Source organism: Cygnus olor, chromosome 18, assembly GCF_009769625.2.
Source record: "Cygnus olor isolate bCygOlo1 chromosome 18, bCygOlo1.pri.v2, whole genome shotgun sequence".
In the NCBI taxonomy this organism is placed as follows: domain Eukaryota; kingdom Metazoa; phylum Chordata; class Aves; order Anseriformes; family Anatidae; genus Cygnus; species Cygnus olor.
In genome coordinates this window covers 6,191,437-6,212,301 of record NC_049186.1, presented here as the reverse complement: position 1 = coordinate 6,212,301, position 20,865 = coordinate 6,191,437, and the positions used below count along the sequence as shown (strand labels likewise).

At 62.2% G+C, this 20,865-nt stretch overlaps 2 protein-coding genes across 8 annotated transcripts in view; one reads left to right on the top strand and one right to left on the bottom strand.

Annotated features, from left to right (window-relative positions):
* TMEM104 (transmembrane protein 104) overlaps positions 1–4,256 on the top strand; it is a 44,167-nt gene extending 39,911 nt beyond the window's left edge. For all 6 annotated transcript variants that reach the window (XM_040577779.1, XM_040577780.1, XM_040577783.1 and 3 more), the window contains one exon: positions 433–4,256. In XM_040577779.1, coding sequence (XP_040433713.1) covers positions 433–1,193 — 761 coding nt within the window. In that variant the 3' untranslated portion in view covers positions 1,194–4,256. The remainder of the gene's footprint in view (positions 1–432) is intronic.
* A 2,287-nt stretch (positions 4,257–6,543) lies between these two features.
* On the bottom strand, positions 6,544–20,429 carry GRIN2C (glutamate ionotropic receptor NMDA type subunit 2C). 2 transcript variants are annotated; one of them, XM_040577776.1, is made up of 13 exons: positions 20,327–20,429; positions 15,994–16,414; positions 14,485–15,077; positions 13,873–13,987; positions 13,049–13,260; positions 11,877–12,045; positions 11,601–11,754; positions 10,614–10,739; positions 10,301–10,530; positions 9,882–10,042; positions 9,246–9,433; positions 8,593–8,825; positions 6,544–8,269 (listed from the first exon to the last, which is right to left on the bottom strand). In XM_040577776.1, the coding sequence occupies exons 2-13, from the start codon at positions 16,396–16,398 to the stop codon at positions 6,902–6,904; spliced, it is 3,954 nt and encodes a 1,317-aa protein (XP_040433710.1). In that variant the 5' UTR covers positions 16,399–16,414; positions 20,327–20,429; the 3' UTR covers positions 6,544–6,901. The 2 variants fall into 2 exon arrangements, with proteins under 2 accessions (XP_040433710.1, XP_040433709.1); XM_040577775.1 differs by lacking the exon at positions 20,327–20,429 and having other exon boundaries at positions 15,994–16,563.
* Positions 20,430–20,865: the final 436 nt, after the last annotated feature.

Sequence of the window (20,865 nt, the reverse complement as noted above, 5' to 3'; positions counted from 1 at the left end):
TTTTCCTTTAGAGGTCAAAGCTCAGACATCTCGGCACTTTTAAATGGGGATATTTAGCCAAGGTGCAGAGCAAAGCATCCACGAGACCCTGGAGGAAGAGGGCAGTGGTCCCAGCAATGTTCGTGTTACACATCTGAGGGACCCCGAGCAATTATTTGCTAGCAGGGGTGGGAGCGTGAGTCCCCGAGGAGGGAGACGGGAGGGAGATGCCTGCCAAAGAGCCCTGAGCCTATTCCCTTATGTGCTGACGAGTGCTGACAACGAGCGCTGATTAATTCCTGCGCACCTTGCCTTTGTTGTCCCCTGTTCCCCAGAGACAAGGAGACGCTCTTGCGGAGCAGGGGGAGAGCTGGTGCCAAGGCTGCCGGTGCTGCTGGGAGGAGGGCTGTGGGCAGCGCGGGGCTGGGCTTGACCCGAAACCTCTCTCTCCAGCTTTCATCCTCATGATTATTCTGGCCCTCATCCGCATCAGCAGAGGCCAAGCTGAAGGTCACCCGTCCATGGCCCAGCTGTCGGGCATCCGTAACCTCTTCGGGGTGTGCGTCTACTCCTTCATGTGCCAGCACTCCCTGCCATCCCTCATCACGCCCATCTCCAAGAAGAGGCACGTCAACAAGCTCGTGCTGCTCGATTACATCCTGATCCTGGCTTTCTACAGCCTCCTGTCCTTCACTGCCATTTACTGCTTCCGCAACGACACCCTCATGGACATGTACACGCTCAACTTCACCAACTGCGAGATCATCAACGTCACCTTCATCCGCTACTTCCTGGGCCTCTTCCCCGTCTTCACCATCAGCACCAACTTCCCCATCATCGCCGTCACCCTGCGCAACAACTGGAAGACCCTTTTCCACAGGGAAGGGGGGACCTACCCCTGGGTGGTGGATAGGATCGTCTTTCCTGCCATCACGCTCATCCCTCCGGTGCTGGTGGCTTTCTGCACCCACGACCTCGAGTCCTTGGTGGGGATCACGGGAGCCTACGCTGGGAACGGGATCCAGTACCTCATCCCGGCCTTCCTTGCCTACTGCAGTCGGAAGGACACGCAGCTCGTCTTCGGCAGCGGGACGGTGAACAAGCACCTCTCCCCTTTCCGGCACACCTTCTGGATAGTGTTCGTGCTCATCTGGGGCTTTTCTTGCTTTGTCTTTGTGACTGCAAACATTGTGCTGAGCGAGTCCAAGCTCTGATGGGGGTGGTGACGTTCTCCCTCTTGGGTTCCAGAGACTGCAACCCCGCTGGGACTGGAGGGGAAGAGGTGGCGTGGAGGGAAGCCTCCAGGCCATCAGCGTGGTGGTGCAGGTCACACCTAGACACAGACTTTCCTCACCACGTGTGGATGGAGTGGGCTCAGCCTCGTCACCCTGGTTCTCAGACCCACCCCACAAAGCCATGGGGCTGAGCTCTGGGCAGTGCCCAGCCATCGCTGCCTTCGGCTCCGTTTGAGCATCGCCCTGCCCCGACGGGGGCGCTCCCCTGGTGCTGCAGGTTTCAGCACGTGGGAGAGAGGCAGCCTTGGCTGCTCACTGCACTAATCGGCTCCACTTCTTTCTCCCAAAGGCAGGGACCCGCTGTGCACAGAACCAGCGGGAGTTTGGGGGAGAGGAGTCTCTTCTGTCTGCTGACCCCACAGCCCCAAACCCTGGGGAGCTGAGGGGAGAGGAAGGAAATCAGGGTGGGCACAGCCCTAGCTCAAAGAAAAGGACCTCATGTGCTGTTACACTTTATTTTTCCGGAGGCATTAACCTATTTGTTCTCTGGGGAAGGAACACCACAACTTGCCCAGGATCTGGGATCTCTCAGAGCTGGATTTCTCCAGGCTGGGAGTTTATGCTCACGCTTTTCAACCTGTTCTTCTTTGCTGTGGCAGCCCGAGCCCTGTGGAGGCACGCCTGCAGGGATGTAGCTTTGCAGCCTTGCTGCCTGGTGAATTCAGCTGGCAGAGCCGTTCCCCGTTTCACACCAGCCTGGTGCAAGAGGCCAGACCCCGACCGCAGTGGTCAGGGTTTGTGCGGGCTGGGAAGGTGCTAATTACCCAGTCCTGCCACGCGTTCCACCTGTGTCAGTGCGCACAGCCAGAGCTCTCCTATTTCCAGCCTCCTGTGCTGGGTAATTAGCCTTGAAACAAGGTGGGTGTTAACTCAAGGGAGCGGGCTGGTGCCAGCAGGGAAAGGCAGTGCCGTGGCTCAGCTCTGCCTGCCCCCCTGCGGGAGCTGAGCTCCCAGGCCTTACAGGGCAGTGAAAAAGAACTGGTCCCAAATCCCATCTCTCTTCTGCACGGGGTTGAGGTGGGCTTTTGGCTGGTCCTGCTCAGCTTATCCCAGTTTGCAGAGCTCCCAGGCGCCTGTGTGTGTTGGGCTGCCCCTTTCCTTAGGCAGGCAGTGCTGGAGATGATCAGTGCTGCTTTTGAGGCACTTCGGAGGCTTCTGTTGGTCACTGCAGCACCACTTGGCCACAACCAGCACCGGTTCTGGGGGCGTGAGGCTCTCAGGCAAAGATCCTATGGGTTTTTGTAACAAAAGGAAGAACTTAAAAAGTTTTCACCTGGAATATTTTAAATCCTTTTTTCTCCTCTGCCCTTCTTAAAGCAGGTTCAAAGCCAGGTCCATGTCACTTACATCCTGTCTTCTTGCCCTCTGCACTTGCTGCAGCATTAAGTGTCACCGCTAGCTAGAAGCAGGCTTTGAACTGCAGCTCTTTTTAATCAAGCTCCGTTTTCAAGTAGGACTTTCTCCTTTCCATATGACCTGAAGTGCTCCTCCTGGGGGACTGTGCAAGTACCTGGAGCTGTACAAAAACACTCGATGGTTTTTACAGCAGAGCCCTCCACCTCTCGAGCCCAAGCACTGTGCCTGTGTCCTTGCCAAGCTGCTTGGAGAGGATGCGGGGGGCCTGTTTCTCTCTGCTCCAGCTCCATCCAAAACAGCCCTTGGCAGCCCTTGCTAGCGAATTTAAACATCCCCAGGTGCTGCGGGGCATCCTCGGTGCCAGATTAACACGTAGCTTCACAACACGTAGCTTCACAGGTGGCTGCTGCCTCAGCTGGGAGCAGTGACGGTAGCTGTGGTGGTTGGAGAGCAAAGCCTGGGGACAGCCTGTGTGGCGTGGGGCAGGCGTCTGCCACTGCCCCCTTCCCCTGCTCGCTCCCCAGCTCTTGCAGAGCCTTGGCTGCTGAATCTGGACCCATCGCAGGTGCCCCGATGGCTGGGGCATGCTGAGCCCCCTCATCCAGCCCCCCCAGGTGCAGCTGGAGCTGGGCACAGCCAGCGGGAGGGATGTGCTGCTGATGAGACCAGTCTTTGGAAAGCCTCCGCACCAGGTGTGGGTGTATGGTGGGGGCCGAGACCTTTCCTATCAGCCCTCAGCCTCCTGTGCAAGGCACTCGGCTCAGCCTCATCCCTTCGAATGCTGATTTGAGGTACCTGCCACCCGATTTCAGTGCCAGCCAGAGCAGGGGTGTATCTGTTACTGCTATTACTGCTTTCACTCATCCTCCTGTCCCTGCTTAGGGCTGCCCTCAGCCTCCCCTTCCCTCCTGCCCCTTTTTGCAGCAGCCTCCAAGTGCTGGTGGAGGCAGCAGGGGGTGGGCTGAGACCTCCCGGCCCCGCACACCCTCTCTTGGCCTCTTCGCAGGAGTTGGTCATCTCATTTCATGGTCTCACGTGTAAAGACGTGCCTTCTCTTCCCTGGCCTAGGTGACCAGCTCTGCTCCGTGCCGTGCTGACCGCTGAGGGGCCTTAGGTCTGAGCCGAGAGCTGCCTGGAGCTGGGTGCTGGATGCTCTGGGGGCCGCCTGCCTTGCGCTCATACCTCCCAGCCCAGCCTTTGCTGTGGTACCTTACCTGGAGGAGCTCTGGTCCCCGAGGAGCACGAGGGGTTCCTGAAATAAATAACCCAGAATATTCCCAGACGCCTGCTGTCCTCACACAGCAGCAAACCCAATCTGTCCGAGGAATTGGGGTGATTAACGGAGAGAAACTCCGCCGCGGGGAGAAGATTTTTGACCCGAAACGTGACATAGCAATGCCTTAAAAACGACTGGGGGAAGCGGGCAGGGGGCGGCTCAGCAGAGGAGGGGCTGGGTACAGGGCGCGAGCTCCCTCCTCTCACCGAGCCGCAGCAAACCTGGTTTTATTTGCCTGTTCCTGACACCAACGATTCATTGTTACAGGTTCTCACGCCATGCTTGTCCTGACTGTAATCAGTTTTCAAAAAAAAAGGGATTAAACCCAATAAAACTCACACGGTCGCCCAGCTCTGCCTCGCCTCTCTTTCCTCCCCCTTCCCCTCCTCACCGGGCAGCGACTCCCGGGGGGGGGTCCTGTGACGGATGGGGCCGCGAGCCAAGGAGAAATGGCAAGCGGAGAGGCTAATAGAGACCTCACCTCTGCTTCTCCATTAGCCTCCCGCCGCTCGGGCTGGTGGCTGCAAACTCAATTAAAACATCTGCACTTTCCCCTTCTCAATTACATCTCCGTACACTTAAAACCAAACAAATTGAATCGCTCCGCTGCCTCGGGCTGCAAAGGCAGTTTCTGCCAACAAATTTATTGTCGCCATAAAACGCGGCTTGATTTATGTTAAAATATTAAAACGCGGCTTTATGATGGAAATAAACACTTTCTCCTGTGGTTCTCTCGGAGGACCTCACAAGCAGCGGAGGATTTTGGGGCTTGGGCTGTAAATCTGGAGTCAAAGTGGCAGCGGGGATGGATTCGGGCTTTTGTGGCACTTCAAGGAGCGATGGCCACGGAAGGGGAAATAAAAACCTCGAGCCTGAGAAGGGGTTAGGCAGGGCTTAAACCTCACCGAGGCACAGCACCACCTTCCCTTGGGGTGGCACAGGCACGGTGACTGCACCGTCCCCGTTTGGGACCGACACCTTCCCGGCCCCTTCTCCTTTTCTGGTTGCACATTCCCGATTTTAGGGAAAACCATCCCTATCCAAATAACTGGGGGGGGACACCTTGGGGCAGCTCCCGTGGGACACGGTGATGCCGGGGCTGGCAGAGGCAGGGGTTGAGCAGGATGGGTGCCGGGGGGTGCGGTGCCAGCAGCCCCGCCGGCAGCAGTTTCCTCGCCCAGGGCGCACACAAACGGCAGCCCAGGGCGGCGCGGGTGGCAGAGGCGGCCGAATTAAAAAGTGATTGATTAGCCCATTTCCCCAGGAAGAAATACCATCGCTCAGAGGCTGCTAAGCGTTAAATACCCAACTTCTGCTTTGGACAGCCCGGAGCCCCCACTGACCGACCTCGGGGCTGCTCCTCTCCCATCAGCACCCCGAATTACCCCCCAAAAAGCAGCTTTTCCCATCCCAATTAGCATATAAATTAGATATGCAAATACCACCACCATGGGGGGGACCTGGGTGCTGGGGGCACACGGGGGAGCCCCTGGCCCTGGCTGCCTGACCCCGGGTCCGGCCGTGAGCGGCGCCTGGGGCCGTGCCCATCCTGCGGGCACCCATCCCCGGGCCACCTCCCCTGGCAGCACCCCGGGGTGCCCCATCCCTCGCTGCCCTCAGCCTCCTGCAGCAAAGCCCTTCAATAAAACATGAGGCGAATCCATTTGGCTTTTGCTGAGTCACCGGGGATATAACTAATTAATATAAAACGTGGGTGGGGGATTTTTTTTCCCCCTTTTCCGCTCTGTTTTGTTATTACAGCCCCCAAACCCTGCTCAGGCTTGGCTTTGGACCCCACTGAGCCCAGTCGAAGTTGCCGCACTCTGTGCTGGTTTTTTTTGGGCCAGAAAGCCACAATTTGGGGGAAAACTCCCCAGGGCACTTGGACCCTGGTGGGGACCAGGCTGGCCAGAGCTGCCCCACAGAAAGTGGTGCCATGGCTGGGGGTGGCACAGGAAGGCTCCCCCCACCACGTGCATTCATTTATCGCCTTTGGTTTTCCATCGCCACCTTCCTCCCTCCCCAAGCGGCCTTCGGAGGGGCTGCCAAAGCAATTAAGAGACAATTGCAGTGATAAATAAGTAACAGGAATTAAAGTGTCAGCACCAGCGCACGATGGCAGCCAGGCTGTGGGGGGGGAGGTGGGACACTGGCTGGGTTTCACCCCAGCCAGATGGACGGGTGGATGGACGGACAGATGGACGGACAGGCAGGCCTTGCCAATGGTTCTGTCCCTGGGCAAGGAGTGTTCAGACCTTTCCTGACCTCTGCGGGGCTTTGCAGACATCCCTTTGGTGCTCTTGCTCACCAGGCTGCTTTGGGATGGGGCAAGGAAAGGAGGATCGAGCCCGGGGGGACCAAGGAGTGGTGGCCCTGTGGGACACCTCGGATCCGCTGTGCTGGTAATGAGGGCTGAAACCAGCAGGCTGGAACTGAATTAAGGACATTTCCCCCAAATCTTGCTCTGCAGCAGCTCTCCCAGCCTGCACCCAGGAGCGGCGGTGCCAGCCAGGCATGGGGACACCAGCGGGGCTGGGGCTCAGGACCATGAGCATTGCTGTGGCCACGGGGACAAAGCCAAGGGCAGCACGGAGCTCACTGCCAGCGGTGGAAGAAGGGTCCCCAGCCAGTTTAAAATGTCTCTTTAATGACCTAGACGTGGCGCTTTGAGTCCCTTGAATGAGCCAAAACATGATGGAAACACGGCAGCGATGAGTTCGGTGTCCCCAGCCAGCCCTGCCTGCCGGGCGAACCCAGTCCGGCCCCGAGGAGGCTCCCCCAGCCCCCGGAGGGCACAGACCCGGGTTGGAACATCCCGCTGCCGGCGGTGGAGGACCCCGGGATGCTCGAGCACATCCCCAGGAGGAGCACCGTGCCACAGCCCAGCCGGGAGCCACCGCCTCGCCTGCGGGGAAGACGAGCAAAGGGCACTTTGCTTTTCTCCCCCTGGAGAGAAGGGGAGCAAGCACGGCCCGCGCAGCCCCCGTGTCCCCCCTCACACCTCTGACTCCAGGCTGGAGACCCGCCGCCAGGACCCGCCGGCGCAGGGGCTCGTCACCCCGCGAGCCGCCAGCCTCTCCGGCCCCACTGCCCGCAGAAAGCCCGGCTCCCCGCGCCTCCCCCAGCCTCTGCAGGCTCCGTCCCAGCGCCCCGAGCCCCGGCCGCCCCCCAGCACCCCAGGGTGCTCACGGGGTGGCGGGGACCCACGGGAGAGGTGCCCTAAATAGATGGGCAGGTGAGCGTAGGAGTCCATGTAGGCGTAGGGCGCGCATGCGGTGCCACGGGGCTTTTGCCGGCACGCTTCCCGGTACGATGGCAGCTGTGCCACAGGCAAGCGCAGCGCCCGTCCCGTCCCCACCAGCCGCCCGGCGGCCTCGGGGCAGTGGGGGCCACAGCTGTGGGCGGCCTCGGCTTCGGGGAAGAGGTCGGGGATGTCGGTGTGGGCGGCGGGTGGGTGGGCGCCGCAGCGTAGCAGTGCCGTGGCTTGGTGCTTCTCACCCCGCTCCCAGGACGCCCTGGCCGTGCTCGCCCGATGGCTTGGATGCTCCCTCTCTGTTCTGCAAGTCCTGGTGGCTTTTGGGAAGGAGCTGTGGGCACAGGCAGGAGGCAGGGAAGGGTTTCCCACCTCCCTCCTCGTCTCCAAGGTGGGGAGCAGCCGGGGCACTGTCCCTGAGCCCTGGTGTCCCCCATCCCCGTAGAGCAGGGGGGTGTTGGGCAGCCGGTCCCCCCGCTTGTGCTCCCTGTAGATGTCAGGTAGCGGGAGCTCCCTGGGCGACGTTGGGGTGGCAATGGGGGCACCAATGTGGTTCCCCATCACCATGTGCTCCCCAAAATCCTCCTCCGGTGCCGTCTTCGCCAGGAGGTGGGGCAAGCTGCCCACCACGCAGCCCCGGCGGGCTTTGTCCCCGGCACAGCCCCCCTGAAACTTCAGGGGGTGAAGGACGCGGGGGACGCGCTCGCTCGCTCCCCTCCGCTTCTCTTCCCCGGGCAGCCGTGAGTCCACGTGGATGGGCAGGGGGAGCCCCGGGGGGGCCCCCTTGGGAGCGTGGGCTCTGCCCGGCCTCTCGACGGGGGCCAGGCCGGAAGAGAGTCCCCGGTGGGTGCCGGTGCTGTTCTGCACCACGAGCTGGGGTGTCCTGAGCGAGAAGGTGGTCTGGAGGTGCTCGCTGCGGCTGCTCCAGTCCTCGATGGTGCGCGTGGCGTGCTCCAGCGAGCCGCCCACGCTGGCCGTCGACACCATGTCCTTGGCGGCCTGCAGCATCTTCAGCACGTTGGCTTGGGCCGAGCTCGCCGTCACGTCGGGCGTGGGCGCCCGCCCGGGGCTGGGGAGGGTCTGCACCCCGCTGAAGCAGCTGTAAATGCCCTGCAGAGAGAGCGGGGACGGCACACCGTCAGCAGCTCCCAGAGCCGTGCAAGGGCTGCAAACGCCCCCAGCACGAGAAATCGTTTTGGGTGGGTTGGGAAGAGCCAGGAGCTGGCCTGAGATGAGTGGCTTGAGTGAAGGCAAAGCTGAGATCTCTGCGTGAGCCCCCTGCCTCACCTCGGGATGGCTCCTGTCCCCCACTGCTCACCCAACAACACCCCAGGCACCGAAAAGCCAGCAGAAACCAAAGCCCCGAGGCGCTGTCCCCTCCCCGATGTCCCCTCCCTGATGTCCCCAGCACCACCAGGGCAGGGGGCACGCACCCTGCTGATGGCCAGGAGGAAGTCGAGCTTGTGGGATTTGGGGACGTTGTGCCGCAGCTTCCAGTAGACGAGGTGCTCCCAGGCGAATACCAGCAGGCTGAGCCCCATGGCCACCAGCAGCATGTAGAAGACCCCGGCCATGTTGTCGATGTCCAGCTTGCTGCTCATCACCTCGTTCTTCTCGTTCTGGCAGATCCCCGACAGCCACACTGTCTCTAGCTTCTGGGTCTCCCCTAGGACCACGCATATCCACAGGGGGGTGAAAACCCACCATGGGTACCCAGCACAGCCCCAGGAGGATAAAATCCCCTCAAAGCCCCCAGAGCTGCTCTCGGCTCAGCCCTTGCTGCTGCTCTCAGCCTGAGCACACCCTGGATCCTCCAGGATTTCTGCCATGTCATTTGTCCCTTGTGCCAGCTCTGCCCCACATCCCAGCCCCTCCGATTTTGCATATGGCCCTGTCTGGGATTTTCCAGCCTGCAAGAAGAGCAGAGACCCCCCCCGAGGGAATAACCCCCCACCCACCCAACTGGACAACAACAGCCAGATTTAAAGCCACCTCAAAGGTGCAATCCGGCTACCCCAGCCCCTCGGGACCACCCTACAACCCCTACGGAGCACGGGACCCCCGAGAAGCTGCCCTGGGCACGCACCATCTCCCAGGAACTGCAGCAGGGCCAGGTCGATGGCCCGCTTCCAGCGCGAGTCCTTCTGCAGGGCGATGCCGTAGCCCGTGGTGGCGAACACCTTCCCCGAGCCGATGGTCACCAGCTTGCAGCCCTCGTCCTTGCCCGCCATGTAGTTGAGCACCGCCGCGTCGTAGATGAAGGCATCCAGCTTCCTGCCCGCCACCGGGAGGGACGGGTGAGGGGGGGGGGGTCCCATGGGGGGTGCAGACCCCTTTTTGGGGAGCTGTGCCCCTTTTGGGTGGCTGTGACCCAGTGGGAATGGGTGGGACACTTTTTGGGGGGGTCTCAACCCAAGCTTGGGGAGCCACGACCCCATCTGGGGGGTGAGGAACCCAATCTGGGGGGGATGTGTCCTATTTGGGGGGGCTGTAGGAAGCTCTATGGCCTCTGCATGGGGTTGTACCCTTTTTTTTGGAGGGAGTATATCCCATTTGGGACAGCTTTATGGAGCTGTACCCCGTCTTGGAGAGCTCACTTGGGGGGCTGACCCCACTTCAGAAACCATGCCCCACCTGGGAGGCATCACACCGTGCCTCAGGGAGCCATGTGAAGCTGTACTTCAACCAGGGGACCCCCACCCCAGCCGGGGGGGAGCCGTACCCCATTTTGAGGCTGGTGAGGGCGTCCTCCACAGAGCGCTGGTTGTACTTCACCATGTGGGTGTGCATGTCAGGGTAGTTGCTGCGGATGTTCCTCTCCGTGCTGCCGTTGGGGACCGTGCCGAAGCGGAAGGGGGGGTACTGCTCCTGCGGCTTCTGGAACTGCAGCATGGAGCCCAGCAGCGCCGTCACATGGGGACCGTGTCCCCCCCATGTCCCCACCAGGTCCCCCCATGTCCCCACCATATCCTCCCCATGTCCGCACCACGTCCCCAAAGCCACCCATCCATCCTCCCACCCACCCACAACCAGGCTGGCACAAAGATGCACCCCCCCCCCCCCCTTCCCCAGGGGAAGGTCTCCCCACCCAGATAACCTTAATTTTTGAGGGGGACCTGGGGGAGAACTGTGCACCCCCACCTTCCTGTCGCTCAGCCCCGACACAGTGTCGATGTACTGCTCCTGGATCATGAAGGCGGCCAGGTTGGCCGTGTAGCTGGCAAGGAAGATGACGGCGAAGAAGGCCCAGACGAGCACCATGATCTTGCTGGTGGTGCCCTTGGGGTTCTCGATGGGCACGGAGTTGTTGAAGACCAGGGCCCACAGCAGCCACACCGACTTGCCGATGGTGAAGGAGGGACCGCCCGGCCCTGGTGGGGATGGGGACGGAGGGGACAGGCATCAGCATGGCCGGGGACGTGTCCCCTCAACACACCCACCTCCCCCCACTCACTTTTGCCGCTGGTGAGGTTCTGGTTGTAGCCGACAGGGCTGAAGTACTCAAACACAAAGACGGTGACGGCCACCACGGTGAGGCACATCACGAACATCATCACCCACACGGCCGGGCTGTAGGGCTCTGCAAAGGGCAGGACGGTCCCCATCAGTCCCGGGACGTGTCCCCATATCCCTGTGGGGACACCCTGGAGCCCTCCCCAAAAGACCGGGCTTGTCCTCCCGAATATGACCGATCAGATCCTCGGTGAGCCAAGAGGGACGGGGGATGCTGCGAGGGGGACGTGGCTGTGCTGCGGATACCACCAGGGTCTCATCGGTGGGGGGTGCTCATGGGATGCTGCTCATCTCTGGGGCCATCGCTGGGGGTTTCCCATGGGATCACGGATTATCTACCCCCTGCAATGGCCCCAGCCTCGACAGGGGATAGGGGGTGTGCGTGCTCAGGGCCACCCCGTCCTCCGGCGTGTCCCCAGCAGGAGCCCGGCCCCACTCCAGCCAGGCTGTGCTCTTGCTGCTGTGCCTGTGGGAAAAGCCTCAAGGAACCCCCCAGTTTCCAGCCTGAATTTCGTGGTGACCTTGGCCGGTCTCCTCGCCTCCCTAGGCTGCAGTTCTGCTCGTTCAAAACTCATGGAAAGTTTTAGCACCGGCGGCTCCCTGCACCGGGGTTTTCCCAGCTTAGGTTGGCTCTGGTGAGGGCAGCAGGGGGCTCAGGTCCCAAAGAAGGGCTCGGTGCCGGCAAACCCCTGGCTCCTCCGACCCCACAACTCCATCATGCGAGTAACAATGAGGAAAACCCAATCCCTGCCTCAACCTCCATAATAACAGGATTACTTGGGCAAGAGGAGGAGAAAGCCCCAATGCCGGCGCCGCAGCCTTCCCCTGTGGCTCGCAAACAGGATTTTTTTTTTCTGAAATTATTAAAACCCAGCAATATTTCCAACCCACCCCTGTGGAAGGCTGGGACGAGCCCGCCCGCGCTCACCAAGGAAGGCGGAGGGTGAGACGGTGCCGTTGCTCCGCGCCACCATCACGCTGATGCCGGTCTCCACGAAGGGCACGGAGAAGTCGACGATCTCGGAGCGCTCCTCGTTGATGGTGAGGGAGCCGATGGCCATGTCAGCGCGCTGGTAGTACACCTGGGGAGGGCCGGGAGAGCTCAGGGCAGGCAGAGGAGGAGGAGAGCCGAAGGCACTGCCGTGCCCCAGCGAGCAGTGCCCTGGGCAGGGCCGGGGGGGGTCCGTGCCCCGCGCCCCCCTACCTCCCCGATCATGCCGTTCCACACCCCACGGACAATCTTGCCGTGCTTGCCGTTGGTCACCAGGTAGAGGTCGTAGGAGAACTTCACCGTCTTGGCCAGCTTCTTCAGGATGTCGATGCAGAAGCCCTTGCAGCACAGCTTGGTGTAGGGGTCCGCCAGGCCATCGCCACTGAAACACCACAAGGAAATGTGGGCCCAGGTCCCCCCGTGGGGTGCAGAGCTCCCCCACGGGGCTCGGGAGCTCGGCTTGGTCCTCGCTGTGGGGAGTGTGGGGGGGTGGCGTGGGAGGGGAAGGGGAATGGGGTAGGGGTAAGGGAAAAAAGGCGAAATCAGAAAAAGGGCAAAGGAGAAAGGGGAAAAGGGGGAAAGGAGAAAAAGGGAAAAGGGGAAAGGGGAAAAAGGGGAAAGGGGAAGAGGAAGGAGAAGGGGAAAAGGGAGAAGGGAAAGGGGAAAGGGAAAAGGAGAAAGAGGAGAAGAGAAAGGGGAGAGGGAATAATGGGAAAGGAAAAGGGAAAAAGGGAGAGGGGGAAGGGGAAAGGGGGAAGGGGAGAGGGGGAAGGAGGGAAAGGAAAACGGAAAGGGAAAGGGAAAGGGAAAGGGAAAGGGAAAGGGAAAGGGAAAGGGAAAGGGAAAGGGAAAGGGAAAGGGAAAGGGAAAGGGAAAGGGAAAGGGAAAGGGGAAAGGGGAAGGGGAAAGGGAGAAAGGGGAAGGGGAAAGGGGAAAGGGAAAGGGGAAAGGGGAAGGCGAAAGGGGAAGGGGAAAGGGAGAAAGGGAAGGGAAACAAGGAAGTGGAAGAGGAAGAAAGAAGAGGAGGAGGAGGAGGAGGAGGAGGAGGAGGAGAAGGAGAAGGAGAAGGAGAAGGAGAAGGAGAAGGAGAAGGAGAAGGAGAAGGAGAAGGAGAAGGAGAAGGAGAAGGAGAAGGAGAAGGAGAAGGAGAAGGAGAAGGAGAAGGAGAAGGAGAAGGAGAAGGAGAAGGAGAAGGAGAAGGAGGCATTGATGGGCTCCCCAGGCCCCCAGTGGGTAAGCACGGATCCATTCCCAGCATCGCTGCAACCAAGCAGGCTGTGGGGCCACCTTCTGCCCTGCCTCCAGCCCTGTCCCAGCTGAAGCCAGCACCTTCCCAGCCCGTGTCCCAGGGGGTGGCCGGGGACAGGGGCACCAGCCCAGCTCACCTGGTGGAGGCGTTGGTCTGCTTGCGGCAGGGCACGGTGTTGCGCACGCAGACGCCAGTGCTGGCGTCGGTGTTCTCCACGATGACGAAGGGCCGCTCCTCCAGCGTGGCCACCGTCAGGTGCCGGTTGTCTACCACGGGCTGCAGGAAGGCGCCGTAGCGGGGCCACACCGGGTACTTCATGTGGATGATGCCATGCTCCCATTTCCCCACCTGCCCCGGGTGAGAGTACGTTATCACCGGTGTGCGGCTGGGGGCTACGGGGGGTCCCCGCGCCTTCGGGTCTCATCCCCCACCACAGAGCATCTCAGCCACAGTGAGCCCAAGCCCAGCTCCCCCCGGCCCCGGTGCTCTGTATTGGTGTCCACAGGCTGAGGGTTTTTTCTTGGGGTAACATCAGCACCAGAGCGCAAAATTGGCCAAATTTCACCCCAAATTGTTATAAACTGGAAAAGCCACCTGCAGAAAGGCTTGTTTTGGGTCTAAGCATTTGCACGGCCAGAAGCACCAGGCACGGCTGGAGTGGGGCTGGCAGAGGAACAAGGGACCTCAGCGGGGTGGGGGCCAGGGGGCTGGGAAGTGCTGGGCACCTTGGGGTGCACGGTGCTGCACAGGGAGGCTCATGGGGGAAGGAAATGCATCTGCAAGGGGAAAACACTGCAGGCACAAAGCCACGAACATACACCAGGGCTGGGGAATCTGCAGGGTCCCCATTTGGCAGGGACAACACCAAAAGAGCCTCAGTGTCAGCCATGGGGTTTGCATGGCTCAACCCGGTGTGCGTTTGGGGGGGTCCTGGCCCATGCCCGGCCCCCGGGCTCCTACCATCTCCCAGAGCCGGTGCTGGTTGAGCGAGATCACCACCATGGTGGGGTGGACCAGGTAGCCACCCTCGTTGAAGGAGAAGTCCCGGTGCTCCCACGTCACATTGAGGAGGTGCCTGGTGGGGACACGGCACATGGTGAGCCTGAGCCCTGCAGCCCACACGGCCCTGGCCCTGCACAGCCCTGACCCCCCCGCCTCCAGCTGGGATCCTGGATCGGAAAAACACCATGACGAGATGTTTTGGGGCCAGGAGAGGAGACCCGGTTTAGCCCCTGAGCAGTGGGGTGCTGGGACAGCCCTGCCTGGGAGGAGGCGATGAGGACGGACTGCTGCGGGGTGAGGAGGGGCAGAAGCACAGATGCTGACACTGCAGCCCCCAAAGGAGCCCTCAAAGAGCTTTAAACCCCCTCCTGAGACCCCCATGGGCTTCTGAAGCTGCACAGGAGAAGCCAAGAGCTGCTCCAAGACACTCGAGAAGAAACCAAGCGGAGAGGCACCACCACCAGCCTCCAGCACCCTCCCCCTGCCCGCCAGCTCCACCGCCCTCCCCGTCCCCTTCCCTCCTCCATCTCCCCACATCCCCCCCACAATGCGGAGCTCCCTGGACCTCACCGGTAGAAGCTGCTGTTGGTCACGGTGGTGGCAGGCGCCCGGCAATCCCGTCCCATGTCCGGGAGGAAGCCGTGGGCTCGGAAGTAGCTGGCCGCCCCCATGGCGATGATGGCCACCCCGTCCCGCACCTTCTGCCGCAGGCTGAGTTTCCAGCTCTCCGTCACCACGCTGATGAGGCCAACGGGGAAGGAGGCGGGCGGCAGCTCCATGTTGCCCACCGCCAGGCTGGGCACGATCCAGACGTAGCCCGGCCCCACGAGGCCGGCCTGCTCGGCCATGGCGAAGAGGAACTCAGCCTCCTCCCGCGAGCAGTAGGCGATGAGCACCTGGGCGTCGAGCTGCCGCAGGAGCCGCTGCGTCCTGGAGCCGCTCCGCTCCTGGCTCATCTCAAAGGTGAGCACGTCCTGCAGCTCCCAGCCAAAGTAGCTGGCGTCTGTGAAGGCGCGGATGACGTCCAGGAAGATGTTGTAGCCCGGGTAGAGGCTGGTGATGACGGCGAAGGAGCCCCAGTCGTATTCCTCCAGCACCTTGAAGATCACTTGGATCTGCTGCTCGATGGAGACGCCCAGCTGCAGGAAGGCCGATCCGGGCTCCTGCGGGACGAGGAGGGGTCAGGGGGTGCTTGGCACCGCAGTGCCCTTGCAGACCCCCGTGGATTCACCACCGTGGAGAGCTGCAGGAGCTGTGGGCTGGTGGGGTCTGTGGGGTGGAGACACCCAAAATGGGACCAGGTTGTCCCTGTGGGATCTGCAGAACCATGGCCATCACCCCATTGCGCAGGGCCAAGCCTTCCTGGGTTATTGGCCAACACCCATCCAGGGGTGTCCAACAGAGACCGGTCACTTTCCCGTAACAGTGTCGGGGAGCAGCTCCCACCCCGCTACCTGCCGCTGCCACCCATCGCCCGCCCCACCTCCCCAGCCATCTGGCCTCTCATTAACAAATCTTAATTGAGCTGATTCTGTCTTAAATGATGCAGCGAACGGCATTTGCAGAAGGTCGCGAGCAGGCAGCAGCATTTCGCCACGCAGACCGCCTCCACCTCCAGATTTTTTTTTCCTTTGAAGCTGCAGACGTGCCCGGAGGGGGCTGAGGAGCAGGGGCATCACCCCCCAGACCCCCCTCGGGGATAGCTGCAGGACAACACCACCCATAGCAATGGGGTGGCTCCAGCCAAGGCCACCTCACCTGCTGCCGCCTACCCGCAGCTCGGGGAGCTTGGCACGGGCAGACCTGCAGAGGGGACACCCAGGGGGGTTAGACCCCAGAACATGAAAGCATCCCCTAAACAGCTTCGGGGGGGCAGCCAGACGTTTGCCCCTGCCCTGAAGAACACAGCTGGGATCCCTCTGAGCTGCTGATGCCATCCGGGTAGAGCCAGCACCGGGACTCCCCAGCTGCTGGGTATGGGACAAGCAGCCAGGGAGGGGATGAGAAGGGTATGAGCCAAATCCTGCCTGGAAAGCCAGGGAGTCAACCCCCAGGGAACAACCCCGGTGAAAGCCTCACCTTCGGGGTGAGGACCACTGCAGACCCGCCGCTGATGCTGATGACGGGGACCTGGGTCTGGGAGGAGAGGAAGTCAAGGATCTGGGCCACTGCCTCCGTGCCGACGTCCTCGAAGACGATGCCGTGGATCTTGTGGCTGGCCAGGACGTTGCAGATGTGGGTGAGGAGGGTGCTGGGGTTGGTGTCGTTGACGATGACGGTGATGGGGTGGATCTCCACAGGCATGTCCAGGAAGCTCTGGGGGCTCAGGCGGGAGCGGATGTGCAGCGGGTAGGATGTGCCCCCAAACACCACGGCCACATTGACCACTGGCTCCTCGGGGCCGGGCAGCAGGATGTCGCTGAAGGCGGCCGAGCAGCCCAGCACCAGCAACAGTAGCAGAGCGGGTGCCGGCACTCTGCCCATGTCCACCGCCACGTCCCTGCGGGAACCGACACAGCCCCTCGCATCCAGCCCTCCGCCAGGACCCCCGCTCACCCAGAACCCCTCTGTGCACCACCCCGGGGGGGGTGACCCCCATAAATGAGGGGACCCTCATCCTTCGGAGGCTGGATGCGGTGCAGGGATGAGCACAGGGCTGAATCCCCCAGCTCAGCCCCTTTGGGGGTGCAGAGGTGCTGGTGCCCAGTGCCACATCCCTACCCCCAGCCCCAGCCCCACAAATACTTCCCAGCCGGCCCCTGCTTCCCACCTCCACCCCATCCCCATCCCACCACCTCTGTCCCCTTCCAGCCCCACTGCCCTCCTTCCCCTGCAGGCCACCACTGTCAGGATTCTTCTTGCCCCCTTGGCAGGGGACAGGAACAGCAGCCGGAGGTGACAGGAGGAGCTGGATGCTCCTTCGTGCCTCCCTCCGCAGCTGACAGTCACCTGAAATATTTAAAGGCTGAAAGCTGGCGTCCCCCACCGCACCCTCCTCTGCAGCACAGAGCGCGGCTCCCCGGCCAGGCAAAGGGGCTCAGGGTGCAGTGGGGCTTGAGACAGGCAGTGAGAGCCCCTCGGCTCCTGCCCCAAGCCCCCACCAGCTCCATGCTGCCTGTAAGGCCACCTGCCTGCCTGGTGCCTGCAAGCACCAAAATCCCCCATCACTGGCTGCTCCACCGGCTTCGGCCGTGCTGGCACCCAGGCTAAGCACCCAGGGTGAGAGCAGCGCTTATAGAGGGGAGAAAAAAAAAAAAAAATCACCTTTAGCCGCCCGGCATCAATGCAGTAACTGATTTTTGGCTCTCCAGGACTGGTGGTGGCCCCTTTGCACCAGCCACAGCTGTGCCGCCAGGGCAGGAGCCCTCCTGCATCACACGTTCCCTGCGGGTGCCCTTCTCTCCCCCCGGCCCCGGGGCTGTGTGAGGCAGCCGAGCGGGCAGGGGGTGGGCTGGGAGCCGACCGAAAGGTGCCCTTGTGGGAGGATTCAGCCGCACGGAGCCCTGCCTCGGGGCTCTGCAGAGCCTGCCACCCCAGCACATCCAACACGCCAGCCTGTGCCAGGGGGATGACATCCCCTGGGGATGTGCACGGCGCTGCTCCCCCGTGCTGGAGCTCACCCTATAATTAAAACCTGCAGGAAACGACGACTCCCTTCCCTCCCCGAGCGCTGTTGCCCCAGGGCCACCACCGGCCACGGTGGCACTGGCCATGGCCCGGTGTCACTGCGTGCAGCGAGATGCCAGCTGCCAGCTGGCGCTCGGAATCATCACTCGGAATTGTCACTGGCAATTAAAAGCCGCTGTTGCTTAACGCACCCTCGGCACAGCCCGAGGTTGGGGCTGGATTCGGGGTACGGGCTGCCCTGGGGACCCCTCCGCGCCGTGCCGATGCTCAGCCCGTCAGTACAGAAATCCCTCGTTGTCAAAAGCACCGCTGACATTTTGGACAGAAAACACATGAAATAACCCCAACGAGTGCACCCTGATGCCAGGACCTGGCATCGCAGCGTGGGCATGAGCTTTGGGGCAGGGGCACGGCCACCCCTGGCACCCCTTCCCACAGCACCAGGGGGTCTGCCCTGCCCTCCTCGCCCCCTCCTGCCGCCCCGCACCGCCGCAGCCACGACGCCAAGGCGATGGCCGCGGCCCCTTGGCCGGGGAGGGCGGCCGGTGACTCATGTTGGCACCGTCCCACGCTACGGCACGGCCGGGCCGGCAGCGGGGTGGACCGCGCCGCCCGCTCCTCGCCACCATTCCCGGGTATTTTTAGTCCCGAGATAAATAATTAATTGGGAATCCGGCACCGGCAACCCGAGCAGGGAGGAAGGGGAGCAACACGCCACCCAAAACAAACAGAGCCGCCCTCCCAGCGGCTTTGCCCAGCTGATTCTTCCTCAAGGACGTTTAAATATACCCCGGGCCCTCGCAGCGGCTGATCAGGCTCCTTCCACCAGCCCTGGCACTTCTCCCATCCCCAGCTAGCACGGGACGGCCGGGCTGCAAATCCTCCTCCTCTTCCTCACACCTGGGCTTGGGGGGACTCCTCCAGCACCGATTAATCCACGCACAGACTCCAAAAAAAACCCTCCTGCAAAGCCAAGTGCTGCCTGCGAAGGGGCTGCTCCCAGCCAGGCTCCAAATGAGGATGGATTTGGGGAAAATGGACCAAAAGCGAGCCCCTGGCCCTCGCCCCCAGAGCACAGTGACGATTGCAGGGACAGGAGGTGGGCACGGGCACAAAACCCTGTTGAGCCACTTCTCAAATCTCCGGGGGAATAAATCCCCATCCTTGCCAGGGAGCCAGCGTGGAGGGGCTGGGGCTGCGGGGCTGGGGCTCAGTACAGCAGCGGGGCTGCAACATCGTGCCCAGTGTGGCCTCAGAGGAGGCCGGCGGGGGCTGGAGGCCGGCTGAGCCCCTTGGGCAGCTGGTGGGGCTCAGGTTGGAGCCAGCCCCGCTCCAAAATGGCCAGGTTTGGGCTGCGAAGCGCAGGGAGGTGCTGGGGCGCAGCCAGTGCGGTGCCCCGCAGCTTCTTCGTCCGGGGCGGGGGGCGGGGGTGGAAAAATGGGATTTGGGGGGAGAACGCAAGCTGCAGGAAGGCTGCTGGAGGTAGAGGAGGAGGAGGACCGAGCATGTCCTGTTTGGTGCCCCAGGGGATTTGCCAAACCCCACTGGCTCCTCTGGGAAGAGGGGCAGGCGGCCAGCCCTGGTGTCACCATGAACCTGGGGCAGGATGAGGCATGGGGGCACAGCAATGCCACCTCCCAGCAGCCTCCTCTGGGACAAGAGGACACCAACGGGGCTGCTCAGTGGCTTTTTGGTGCCGTTGGGGTGTTTCTGGCAGCTTATCCCCTTTCCTCTGCTCAGCTTCACCTGAGAAGCCAAGCGCTCGCAGAAACCTGCTCCAGGCACTACTTGAGCCCTCACCTTCCTCCACCTCCTGAAATGTTGTTTTAACGCAACAGGGAAAGTTTGCTCCTGGTTTTAAACCTCCTTTTTGCCCTCCCTCCATCTGTCCCTTCCCTGCTCCGAGCCCCAGCACAGCCAGGGGAGAGCTCATGCAGATATTTTGACCTCATGGAGGGGAGAAATAAAACCCCGAAACGCAAAACACCTCCCGAGAAAGAGAAACCTTATCTCAAAAAAAAAAAAAGCCCTCTGAGACTGAAAACCACAGGGAAGAGACAGCACGGGCAGGGGAGGGGGACGGAAAGGACAGAAGGAAGCGGACCCTGGCGGGGATGGATGCCTGGGGCACTGCTGGGGATGGGAAACGGGTTTGGTGCTGCCCAGGTGAGAGGCAGGGACCTCAACAGAGCCCCCCGAAAGAGGAAAAGCAGCAAAACCTCCCCAAAACGTCCCCAAAACCAACTCTTGGCTGGGGACCTGGGGATTGTGGTGGGGAGAAGCGGCGGCAGCCAGCGGCGAGCGCCGTCTCCTTTCAACCTTCATCCTCCAGCACCCAGCATCACCCTCCCCATCCTCCTCCTCCTCACCGGGCACCAGTTGCGGGCAGGGGCCCGGCGGACCCCTCACCCGCACGCACCCAAACGCAGCTTAGGAAAGGTCGAAGATGGATTAACCCAAAATAAACCCCGAGCGTCCTCCTCCCGCTGCGTTACGCAAGGTGCCGGGGGGACGGGGCTGGGGGCACCAAGGTGGGGGGGGGGGGGTCCTTTATTTTTTTTTTGGGGGGGGGGCTCTCTCCCACCCCCCTTAAAAATAACCCAAGCTGATTTTTCATCCTCACCCCAGGACGTGAGGATGCTGGGTCAGAGGGAATGGGTTGGGAAATAAGCCAAGCAGCCCCCCCGCCAAATAAAATCCCACCCAACTCCCCCCTAAAAGTTCCTCCCGGTGGCAGCGGAGCCCGTCGGGGGCTTCGGCCGCCCCCAGCCCACCCGGTACTTACGGGACCAGCGCTGCTCCTGCTGCCTACATGCCCCGCACCTCCGGGGGGGCTGCACGTCCCGGGGCCGGGGCACGGCTCCCAGCGGCCCCCCCCCCCGCCGCGGGGCAGCCCCCGGGGGCAGGATCGGTCCCCGGTGCGGGGCCGGCCCGGCTGCGGGATGCGCGGGGGAAGGGGAAGGGGAAGGGATGGGGTGGGATGTAGGGTGGGGGGCCGGGGGGCCGGGGGGGTCCAGCGGCCGCCCGTCGGTCCCGGACTCGTCCTTGGAAGAGGAGGAGGAGGAGGAGGAGGAGGAAGCTCTGCAGCTGCGGCAGGGATGGGAGCGGAGGAAGAAGGGAGCGGGAGAGGGGTGGGTGCGCACGGGAGGGGGGGGCCCGAGCTCGCCCGATGCCAGCAGGTGTTTTGGGGGGGGAGGACAGAGGGGACGGCCCCCCCCCCCCCCCCCCGGCTTCATGCCGGCCGCCCCCCGGTAGCCATGCCCCGGGACACCCGGGGGGAGCCGGCGGTGCTGGGGGCCGGAGGCTGGGATGCGGGCACGGCCG

Excerpts from the sequence above, each read along its gene's own strand:
- GRIN2C (XM_040577776.1), bottom strand. The coding sequence starts at position 16,398 with ATGGGCAGAGTGCCGGCACCCGCTCTGCTACTGTTGCTGGTGCTGGGC. Across the intron at positions 12,046-13,048 it reads CAGACCAACGCCTCCACCAG|TGGCGATGGCCTGGCGGACC; the intron begins GTGAGCTGGGCT and ends GTGGTGTTTCAG. Across the intron at positions 8,270-8,592 it reads TCCTCCTGGCCATCAGCAGG|GGCATTTACAGCTGCTTCAG; the intron begins GTGCGTGCCCCC and ends CTCTCTCTGCAG.